General features: G+C 49.5%; 2 protein-coding genes across 2 annotated transcripts in view; both read right to left on the bottom strand.

Moving 5' to 3' along the window:
* Positions 1-3,550: 3,550 nt before the first annotated feature.
* Positions 3,551-11,609, bottom strand: part of ASIC2 (acid sensing ion channel subunit 2) — a 276,331-nt gene continuing 268,272 nt past the window's right edge. Inside the window, exons 9-10 of the mRNA XM_021067438.2 lie at positions 7,678-7,746; positions 3,551-4,509 (exon numbers count right to left, since the gene is read on the bottom strand). Of these exons, the coding sequence (XP_020923097.2) occupies positions 4,408-4,509; positions 7,678-7,746 (171 nt within the window). The 3' untranslated portion in view covers positions 3,551-4,407. The remainder of the gene's footprint in view (positions 4,510-7,677; positions 7,747-11,609) is intronic.
* LOC146398254 (uncharacterized) lies at positions 9,869-11,361 on the bottom strand. Its single transcript, XM_084985235.1, is given in 2 exon segments — positions 9,869-10,861; positions 10,864-11,361. Coding segments are annotated over 2 exon segments (1,287 nt in total). The 5' UTR covers positions 11,253-11,361; the 3' UTR covers positions 9,869-9,963.

Here is an 11,609-nt window from a genome sequence, read left to right as displayed (position 1 = left end):
TAATGATGGCCATTCTCACTGGTGTGAGGTGGTATCTCATGGTAGTTTTGATGTGCATTTCTCTTATAATCAGCGATGTTGAGCATTTTTCCATGTGTTTGTTGGCCATCTGTATATCTTCCTTGGAGAACAGTCTATTCAGGTCTTTTGCCCATTTTTCCATTGGTTGATTGGCTTTTTTGCTGTTGAGTTGTATAAATTGCTTATATATTCTAGAGATTAAGCCCTTATCCATTGTATCATTTGAAAGTATTTTCTCCCATTCTGTAAGTTGTCTTTTTGTTTTCTTTTGGGTTTCCTTTGCTGTGCAAAATCTTGTCAGTTTGATGAGGTCCCATGGGTTTATTTTTGCTCTTATTTCGTTTGCTTTGGGAGACTGACCTGAGAAAATATTCAGGAGGTTGATGTCAGAGTGTTTTGCCTATGTTCTCTTCTAGGAGTTTGATGGTGTCCTGTCGTATATTTAAGTTTTTCAGCCATTTGGAGTTTATTTTTGTGCATGATGTGAGGGTGTGTTCTAATTTCATTGCTTTGCATGCAGCTGTCCAGGTTTCCCAGCAATGCTTGCTGAATAGACTTTCTTTTTCCCATTTTACGTTCTTGCCTCCCTTGTCAAAGATTAATTGACCATAGGTGTCAGGGTTTATTTCTGGGTTCTCTATTCTGTTCCATTGGTCTGTCTGTCTGTTTTGATACCAGTACCACACTGTTTGATGACTGGCTTTATAATATTTTTTGAAGTCTGGGAAAGTTATGCCTCCTGCTTGGTTTTTGTTTCTCAGATTGCTTTGGCGATTCTGGGTCTTTTGTGGTTCCATATAAATGTTTGGATTGTTTGTTCTAGTTCTGTGAAAAATGTCATGGGTAATTTGATAGGGATTGCCTTGAATCTGTAGATTGCTTTGGGTAGTATGGCCATTTTTACAATATTGATTTTTCCAATCCATGAACATGGAATATCTTTCCATTTCTTTACATCTTCTTTGATTTCTTTGATTATAGTATTATAGTTCTCAGCATGTAAGTCCTTTACCTCCTTGGTCAGGTGTGTTCTGAGGTATTTGATTTTGTGAAGTGCAATTTTAAAAGGTATTGTATTTTTGTATTCCTTTTCTAATATTTCATTGCTGGTATACAGAAATGCGACTGACTTCTGAATGTTAATCTTATATCCTGCTACTTTGCTGAATTTATTAATCAGTTCAAGAAGTTTTTGGGTTGAGTCCTCAGGGTTTTCTATGTATAGTATCATGTCGTCTGCGTACAGTGACAGTTTTATCTTTTCTCTTCCTATATGGATGCCTTTTATTTCTTTTGTTTGTCTAATTGCTGTGGCTAGGACTTCCAAAACTATGTTGAAGAGCAGTGGTGAGAGTGGGCATCCCTGTCTTGCTATTTTGAAGGTGTGATTAGTTAGCCACTTTGAGATGGGAGGGTTATCCTGGATTATTGGTTGGGTCTAGTCTAGTCTAATTTAATTGAATTGAATCTAAAGGGTCCTTTAAAACTGTACGAAGAGGAAGTTCCCATTGTGGCTCAGCAGGTTAAGAACCCAACATAGTCTCCCTGAGGACGCAGGTTCGACCCCTGGCCTCCCTCAGTGGGTTAAGGATCTGGTGTAGATTGCAGATGCAGCTCGGATCTGGTGTTGCTATGGCTGTGGTGTAGGCCCAGGAGCTTCATAGGCTGCAGGTGTGGCCCCCAAACAAACAAACAAAATGGAAGAGGAAGGCAGGAAAGGATTTGAGTTAGAGGGAGATGTGACTGCAGAAGAAGGTCTTGTCATGCATGTATGAACTCAGCCAATCATAACTGCCTTTGAAGAAGGAGGAAAAGGAACACAGACGGCCTCCACAAACTGGAAAAGGCAAGGTGAAGCTTCTCCTCTAGCGCTTCCAGCGCCTCAAGAAAGGAATGAAGGCCTGCTGACACCTAGATTTTAGCCTGGTGAGACCCATGTCCAATTTCCAGAACTCTAAGAGGATACATGTGTGATGTTTTAAGCTACTAAGTCTGTCGTTGTTGCTACGGCAGAGATAGAAAACTAAAACAAGGTCACTTCCAGCAGTGGCACACTCTGTTTCTAAAAATCAGGACCCAGCTTTGCCAATAACTTGGGTAACCTCAGCTGAAAGGATGCTTGGGAGGAGGGATCAGAGTGGGGGCTCAGTCCCAGCTGCCTCCTGGGGTCCGGTGACTGCCAGTTCCTGCCCCCCACTCCTACCACCTGTGTGCTCGCATGTGCCCATGCCTGTGTCTGTGTGACTGGTCCCACCAGCAGGGGGAGCGGTATTGTCATAGCACCTTGACTCTGAAGGGGCCTCAGAAGACCATCTATGAAAACACAGGTAAGGTACTATCTTCATCCTCAAACGGAGGGAACTGAGCCCAGGGCGGAGCAGGAGCTCATCCATCAGTTCCTCGTGTTAAGGGAGAGAGAGACAGACAGATGGAGAAAGACAAAGACTGGATAGCAGAGCAGGACCAGAAACTCTGGTCTAGCCAGTGTTTTCTGCACTCTTGTGCCTGAGGACGGAGGCACAAACCACTTCAGGCCTTTCTTAGTGGCTTTGAGTTGGAAGGGGGTGTGGGGGGGGGAGTAAAGGGTTAGGCTGCAGGAACTGTCCCTATAGAATTAGCATGACCAGAGTTCCCATCGTGGCTCAGTCGTTAATGAACCTCACTAGCATCCATGAAGACGTGGGTTTGATCCCTGGCTTTGCTCAGTGGGTTAAGGATCCAGCGTGGCTGTGAGCTGTGGTGTAGGTTGCAGATGCGTCTCGGATTCCATGTGGCTGTGGCTGTGGCCTGCAACTACAGCTTGCATTCCATCCCTAGGCTGGAAACTTCCATTTGCTATGGGTGCGGCCCTAAAAAGACAAGAAAGAAAGGGGTTAGCCTGATGCTGTGAGGACAAGGATTCTGCCTGAATGGGAAGCTCTCTCTTGCCATGGCGGGGGGGCGGGGGGGCTTGTAAGGCCATGTCCCCCACCCCACCAGAGGCACCTCCCAACCTCCTTTCCTACATGGATGTCCACACAGGTGTTGTGGGGAGCAAGGCTGTAGCAGGTCTATTTGGAGGGGGTGAGGAGGTGGGGTGCAGAGAGGATTAGAAAAGGCAGGAGTGTGGGAGGGAGGCCGTGCTGGGGCCTGTGTCTTGCCCAAATTCCTTGACAGTGTCAGGAGGTGCCCGGGCAGAGGACGGAAGAGGAGAGGGATGAGAATGCCTCCTTTAAAGTTTGCGGGTCTGGGCTGTGTGTCTGCCTCCCTGTGGTCCAGGGCGTTCATTCAGACCATGTTAGTCTGTGTGGCCATTCAGACCCTCTTAGTAGGGTCCTGAAGTCATTTACAGCATTGCAATCAACAGTGTTTGAAGATGTAGGCTAGCATGAAACAGAGTGTACGTGTTTTGCAAAGGTCATCACCTTTCGTTGCATAAAGTTTATCTATATGACCTATGGGTTTTGACCTGGCAGGTCTGGCCCTTTCTTTTTCTTAAACTCTTAGGGAAGCAAGAGCGTGGGGGAAGGGCAGAAACAAGTCATGGCCATTTCCACAAGACCAGCTTTTAATATGACCGAGATTGGAAGCACGAATAAATAAATGCCAGAGAAAATGGAAAAACCAAACCAAACCTCAGAACATCAAAACCCAAATTCAGAAAACAAAACAGAGCTCTGACAGACAAAAAAAAGCCCCCCCCCCCCAAAGAAACAGAACCAGACTGTACAAGCTGTGTCACGGGGAGAGCAGGACGACGTGGGTGCCGTGGACGAGTCCCCCAGGCCACCGTGCCTCCCTCACAGGCCCTGGGAGGGGAGAGGGGCGTTGGCCCCGGTCACCTTGCGGGCCACCTGGGGGTGAGGGGAGGGGGTTTGTGGGCAGGTTAAGAACCTTCACGAACTACACAAGGACCAGAAGGACCGGATGTGGTTGAGAGTTCGGCAGTCTCTCTCCGGATCGGGTGTGGTTCCAGCGTGGCCTTGGGGTGACTTTGGGGCTGGAACCTGGTCCTCCCGCCGGCACCACATGGCAGCAGAGGGGCTGCTGGGAACCAGAGAGTCACGTACAGAGACAGACGCGGAGGTGGCGCCGTGAGGAGGCAGAGCATGCAGGTGTTTTATACATCTGGCAGTGAGATGTGATGGCAGGTCGGTTTTCTCGGACAGTTCCAGAGCGTGACTCATTTCTCGTGAGAGGGACGGACGCCCGGCAGGACCGGAGGACGCGTCGTGCCAGACGTGGCCAGAGCGAGGTTTCGGCGGAGAGTTGGCTAGGTGTGCAGAGGGGGCTCTTGCATCTTTCTGGTGGCAGGGGCCATCCCACCTGAGCCTGCAGTCCCCTGTCCTGGGTCCAGGGCCTCAAGGTCTGTTTGCGGGAGGGGGATGCCGGGGAGTCCGAGGGCTGTCAGCAGGCGATCTCCTCCAAGGTCCCCAGGGCCGTCTGCAGGGGCACGTTCACAGTGTGGCTGATGGTTTCAGAGTGGTTTGGCATCGTGTCACAAGTGCTCTGGAGGGAAGAGGAAAGTGGGGGTTGATGGTCATTGGCCACAGTTCATGTTGCCTGGTGATAGGTTCCCAGGAGGATGGTGACAGAACCCTCCCTCCCTGCACATGTTTCTATGTCAATTCCTGGTCCAACAATTGCTTGGTCATCAGACTCGACACCCTCCCCCTTCCCCTGAATTGTGTAACCTTCTCCTCCTTTTTATCTTTATTTTATTTTGTGTTTTAGGGCCACACCCGCAGCATGAGGAGGGTCCCAGGCTAGGGGTCGAATCGGAACTATGGCTGCTGGCCTACACCACAGTCACAGCAGTGAGGGATCTTAGCCGCGTCTGTACCTACACCACAGCTCATGGCAATGCCGGATCCTTAACCCACTGAGCCAGGCCAGGGATTGAATCCGAGTGCTCATGGATCCTAGTCGGGTTCTTTACGACTGAGCCACGATGGGAACACCCCCTCCTGTGTGGCTAGGCCTGGGCCAGAGGTGCCAAATGCTGAGGCCAAGCAGTGGGGGCCCCTGTCAGCCATAACCAGAGCTGCCTGACCCCAGGGAAGAGTTGTCCTGTGTCCCTGAGTAGGGTGGGGCTGAGATGGCTTTGAATCTTCTGGGGGATTCCCAGGCTGTGGAGGGTGGAGGCTGAGAGGGATGGGAGCATAATTCTGTGCCAAGAATTTAGGGGAGAGTTGACGAGGATGAGGCTGGGGAGGGGGTGCGGGCAGAGGGGAAGCTATGGCTCTGAGATGTGAGAAATAAAATCTTGCCTGCCACATCTGCAGCAAAGGATGCCATAGTCATCAGAGATTGCAGCCACCTCCAGGTAAGCTGGTGAGCCCAAAGGAAACTCAGGATGTGAAAACACAGGATACTGGCCCCAAAGAGCTGAGGTGGACATCAAAGGAATGATTTTGGTGAGCTCAGACCATTGCATCTTTCCATACATAGAAAAGCGTTAAATGCTGCCTCCTAGGCTTAAGCCTTCAGTTTTGTCCACCGAACAAAACGTAACTTTCAACTTTTAGGTTGTGCACTTTTTTTATTTGAAGATATTCTGAAGCAGGAGGGAGGGTGGGAGGGAGCCCGCCTCTCTGAGCGCTTACTATAAACTAGGCAAAGCTCATTGCTTTTCAGGCATGGTCTCACTTAATCCAAATGGCACTCCCTGAGGTCCCAAGGGATTTGGCAGAATCTGGGATGGGGGAATAAAGTGCCCTCAAGCACACAGCTCAGGGACCTGGGATCCGGGCAGGTCAGCTGATTTCAGGCTCCTCCCACACTGCCCTCTCCTCAACAGAAGCCATGTCTGTTCACCTAATCTGCAGGGACCGGAGAAAATTATAGCCTAGTTTTTTTTTTTTTTTTTTGGCTGCACCCATGGCATGCAGAAGTGCCCGGGCCAGGGACCAACCTGAGCACAGCAGTGACCTGAACCACAGCAATGACAATGCTGTGACCTTAACCACTAGACCTCCTCAAAGTAAAAATTTTAGCCTGAGAGGTAGAGAAGTAGTGTCTGCAACAGAAATGGGAGCCCATATAGGAGGAGGCTGGGTTCTATTTGGGATGTTTTGACTTTAAGGGGTGTTGACTTAAAAATATGCATAACTTAAAAGTTGAGAGTTAAGTTTTATTTGGGGCAAAATGAGGACTATAGCCCAGGAGGTAGCATTTCAGAGAGCTCTGAAAAACTGCTCCAAAGAGGCAGGGGGGAGGTCAGTGTATATGTGATTTTGGTGAGCGGGGAGGTCCATGCAGCCAAGCACACATTTTATAGAAGTTTGCTGCTGGTCTTGTGAAGGTTATTGCTAGTCACGAGGAGCAGACGTCATCATGAATGATTTTAGCACTTTTCTAGATACGAGGAGATGCAAGAGTTGGGCTAAAAAAAAATCCTCTCCTAAACATATCTAACTACCCAAAGACCTGTTCTGCCAGTTTTCCCAGAGCACAGAGTGCCCCCCATCCTGGTCTCCACCCTGAGCTCCTTTCAGGGGGTGCCGAGGGTTGGCATCTGCAGTGGCTCATGAGTCACTCTGTGTAGAAGCAGATGGCAAGTGCCAACCTTCAGTTCACAGGAGGAAGTGGCCTCTAAGGAGGTGGTTCTCTTAGGGCTGGGGGCGCTGACATGGGGACAGCCAGCAATACCTATAACCTTCAGTGGAGACTGAGGTCCCAGAGTGGAGTGAGTCTGGGAAGGAGAATGGACAGCATAGGAGATGCTGCCTCTTCAGCTCGAGGAAAGCAAGGCAGAGTAGGACAGTGGCTAAAAGGGGAGCTTTACGCCCAGCTGTGACACTCACCAGTTGTGTGACCTTCATCTCTGGTTAACTGCCTCAGGTACAAAATGGAGATAAAAATAGACCTTCCTCCACTGCAGGTGACTGCAGGGCTGAAATGACATGGCACACTTTTTTTTTTTTTTTTGGGTCTTTTTAGGGCTGCACCTGCAGCATATGGAGGTTCCTAGGCTAGATGTTGAATTGGAGCTATAGCTGCCGGCCTACAACACAGCCACAGCAACATGGGATCTGAGCCAAATCTGTGACCTGCACCATAGCTCATGGCAACGCTGGATCCTTAACCCACTGAGTGAGGCCAGGGATCAAACCTGCGTTCTCATGGTTACTAGCTGGGTTCGTTACCACTGAGCCACAAAGGAAACTCTCGCCATAGCACTCTTAAGGCACGTAGGCAGTGCCTGGCATGTATCAGGCACACAACAGATGGACAGCAGTTGTAATGGGTGTCATTGCTTCTACCAACTTCACAGGACCCCACAGCCTATGTTCTCTTCAAATGGGGTAGAGTACCAGTGATGTGCTTGCATTTTGCCACACTGGGGAATAAAGGAGTGGACCTGCATGGAGCCTCTTGGCTTCTCCCAAGGCAGGAGAACAGGAGAGTAGCCTCTGGCCTGGGAAAAGCTGGGCCAGGCCAGACAGAAGCATCTCCTGGTCTTTGCTGCATCTGTGGCTTACTGTTGTGTTCTGGGATGAATCTCAGAAAGAAGCTCAAGGTTCAGTCAGAGTGTCTGTGGACTTGGGAGCTGATAGAGTGTCATGAGCCTTGGAAAGGTGTGTGACGGACGGCCCTCATGCCTGGCCCCAGCATCTGGATTCACAAGGCCCGTACAAGCCTGAGGAACTGAGTAAGGCCCGGGGCTGCCCTTACCACATTTTCATCGTGGCTCCCTTCATCCTCTTCTTTGCCAAGCAGGTCTAATAGCTTCTCTTTGATCAGCTGCAAGGAAGGCAGGAGGGGGTGGTCAGGCCGGGAGAATGGTGCCAAGGTGGAGAGACCAAGATCTATGTGGCAGGGGACGGGGTTGATTGGGAGGGGTGGGAGTGGGGGAAGCAGCTGCCAGGGCTGTGGCTGGACCAACCTCGACAGGAGCCCAGCTGGGAGCCTGTGCTGGGGCCCCTACCCAATCTTGCAGCTGAAATAAGATTGTAGTTCAGGAGCTAGAGCTTGGAGGGGGTCATGGCTGTCCCCTTGTCTGTCCTCAGGAGACTCCTGGGAGCTCCCTTCTTAGGCTGAGCCTTGGCTTTGGGGGACAGGATTATGGATCACTTTCTTTTTTTTCTTTTTAGGGTCACACCTGTGGCATATGGAAGTTTCCAGGCTAGGGGTTGAATCGGAGCTGCAGTTGTGGGCCTACACCACAGCTCACAGCAATGCCAGATCCAAGCCACAGCCTCGACCTACATCACAGCTCATGGAAACACTGGATCCTTAAACTACTGAGTGAGGCCAGGGATCAAACCTGCATTTTCATGGATACTAGTCAGGTTCTTAACCTGCTGAGCCACAACGGGAGCTCCACTAATCACTTTTGAGGCCTGACAACTCCATAGTTCACAAGCTCAGGACATACCTGAGTTCATTCTTAGCAAGAAAGCAAAGTTATTAAATACATTCCTTGGTGTGATTTAATTTCTGTAATTTTGTACAGCTGTTCACAGAAATAAACCAGGCAGAATAAAATCTGGCTGTGTGTCCTGGCTTGGGTTTGGGAACAAGGTCACCATGCTGAGAGGTAGGATGTGGGGCTCCAGAGGGCCTGGCCCTCAGCTCCCTGCAGTGACTCCCAGTGGCCTTTGGCCATCGCCTGCCTCCTCTGAGGGGACAACAGCCAGGACTGTCAGTGGCTGGGGGCAGCTGGGACACCCTGTTCTCCTGCTCAGAATCCATGAGGATTGAGGGGTGCTACTTCCTGAAACCTGCCTGGACCACGGAAGGTGCTGCTTGGGTGACAGACCACCAGGAGGATGGGTGTCTGTGTTTGTGTGTGCATGTGGTGTATCTGTGAGTGGTGTGTGTGTGTATGGGTATGCATGGAGTGTGTGTGCTGTATGTGTGAAGGTACTGTGTGTGTGTGGCTATGTGTGTGATTGGTGCATGTCTATGGGTGTGTAGATGTGAATGGTGTGGGTGTGTATGGACTGGTGTGTGTGTATGGGTGTGTGTGTTGTGGGTGTGTATGGATTGTGAGGTATATGTGTGTGAGTGGAGTATGTATGGGTGTGTGGTGTATATGTGTGAGTGGTGAGTGTGCGAGTGGAGTGTGTGTGTGGTGTATGTATGTGAGTGGCATGTTATGAGTGGTGTATTGTGTGTATGGAGTGTGTGGTGTATGAGTGAGTGGAGTGGGTGTGTATGGTGTGTGGTGTATGTGGTGTGTTATGAGTGTGTGGAGTATTGTGTGAGTGGTGTGTGTGTATGGAGTGGTGTATGAGTGAGTGGAGTGTGTGTATATGGGTGTATAGAGTGTGGTGTATGTGTGGTGTGTGTGTGGCTGTGAGGGTGTGTGTGGTGTATTGTGTCTGTGTGTATGGGTGTGTGTATGTGGTATATTGTGTCAGTGGTGTGTCTGGGTGTGTATAGGGTGTGTGGTGTATGAGTGAATGGAGTGTGGTGTGTGTGTGAGTATTTAGAGTGAGGTATATGAGTGTGAGTGAAGTGTGTATGTGTATGGGGTGTGTGGTGTGTGAGAGTGGGTGTGTGAATGGTGTGTATGGGTATTGGTGTGTGGTGTGTGTAAGTGGTGTGTATGGGTGTGTGTGGTGTGTGTGTGAGGGTATGTATGGACTGAGTGGTGTGTGGCTGTGTGTGTGTGGTGAATGTGGGTCTGTTGTGAGGGTGTGTATGGAGTGTGGTGTGGTGTGTGTGTAATGTGTGTGTATGGAGTGTGTGGTGTATGTGTCGGTGTGTATGGATGTGTATGGGTGTGTATGGAGTGTGGTGTGTAGTGGTGTGTGTATGAGTGAGTGTGTGGTGTATGTGTTGTGTGTGTGTGAGTGGATGGGTGTATGGTGTGTGTGTGGTGTATTGTGTGAGTGGTGTGTTTATGGGTGTGAGTGGATGGAGTTTGTGTATGGGTGTGTGTGTGATGTATGGCTGTGACCGGTTGTGTATGGAATGTGAGGTGTGAGTGGAGGTGTGTGTGTGAGTGGTGTGTTATGAGTGTGTGGTGTATTGAGTGGTGTGAATGGGGTGTGTGTGTGTAGGGGTTTGTATGGAGTGTGGTGTATGAGTGGAGTGTGTATGTGTGTGTGTGAGTGTATGTATGGAGTGTATGGTGTGTGTGTATGGAATGTGGTATATTGTGTGAGTGCTGTGTTTATGGGTGTGGTGTGTATGGAGTGTGAGGTGTATGTGTGAGTGGAGGAGTGTGTGGTGTGAGTGGTGTGTTACGAGCGAGTGGTGTGTGTGGTGTATGAGTGTAGTGTGTGTATGGGTGTGTGGTTTGTGAAGGGTGTGTTTGGTGTATATGTGTGAGTGGTGTGTGTGTGTATGCGTGTGTACAGTGGTGTATGAGTGGAGTGTGTATGGATGTGTGTGGGTGTGTATGGAGTGTGGTGTATGTGAGTGGTGTGTGTGTATGGAGTGTGTGGTGTATGGAGTGTGTGGTGTATGTGAGTGGTGTGTGTGTATGGAGTGTGTGGTGTATGTGAGTGGTGTGTGAGTGTATGGAGTATGTGGTGTATGTGAGTGGTGTGTGTTGGTGTGTATGGAGTGTGTGGTGTGTGAGGTGTGTGTATGGATATGAGTTGTATGGGTGTGTGTGGGTGTGCATGGTGTGTTATGAGTGTGTGTGGTATATGTGAGTGTGTGGGTGTGTACGGAGTGTGGTGTATGAGTGCAGTGTGTGTATGGGTGTGGTGTATGGCTGAGTGGAGCGTGTGTGTGTGTATGGGTGTGTTTGGAGTGTGGTGTATGCGTGAGTGGTGTGTGTGGTGTGTATGGGTGTGTGTAGTGTATTGTGTGAGTGGTTGTGTGTGTGAGGGTATGTATGGAGTGTGTTTGGTATATGGCTGTGAGTGGTATGTGTGAGGTATATATGTCTATGGTTGTGTGTGAGGGTGTGTATGGAGTGTGGTGTGTATATATATATGAGTGTGAGCATGTGTATATGTGTTGGTGTGTGTGATTGTGTGTGTAGAGTGTGAGTGGTGTGTGTGTGGTGTATTGTGAATAGTGGGTTGTGTGGTATATGTGTATGAGTGTATGGAGTGTGGGTATGTGTGTGATGTATGGGTGTGAGTGTGTGTGTATGGCTGTGTATGGTGAGTGGTGCCTTTGGGTACGTGTAGGTTGTATATGTGTGTGTATGGCTGTGAGTGGTGTGTGTGTATGGAGTGAGGTATATGAGAGTGGAGGGTGTGTATGAGTTTGTGAGCGTGTGGTGTATTGTCTGGTGTGTGTATGTGTATGGAGTGTGTGGTGTATGTGAGTGGTTTGTGCATATGAGTGTGTGTATGAGGTGTATGTCAGTGTGTGGGTGTGTATAGTGTGTGGTGTGAGTGGAGTGTGTATGGGTGTGTGTGGTGTGTGAGTGGTTGTGTATGGAGTGTGAGGTATATGAGTGTGAGTGGAGTGTGTGTGGTGTGTGTGTGTATGGGTGTTATGGAGTGTGTGGTGTATGAGTGTGTGTGTGTGAGGTGTATGAGTGTCTGGTGTGTGTGTATGGGTGAGAGTGTGTGGTGTATGGATGTGAGTGGGGTATGTATGGAATGTGCTGTGAGTGGAATGTGTGTATGGATGTGTGTGGTGTATTGTGTGAGTGTATGGGTATGTATGGGTGTGTGAGTGGAGTGTGTGGT

This window comes from Sus scrofa, chromosome 12, assembly GCF_054392235.1.
Source record: "Sus scrofa isolate SSC_HxYL_T2T_F1_AM1 chromosome 12, Sscrofa_HxYL_maternal_Yorkshire_Landrace_v2.0, whole genome shotgun sequence".
Classification (NCBI taxonomy): Eukaryota; Metazoa; Chordata; class Mammalia; order Artiodactyla; family Suidae; genus Sus; species Sus scrofa.
The sequence above is the reverse complement of the archived record's forward strand: the minus strand, read 5'-3'. Positions and strand labels throughout refer to the sequence as shown.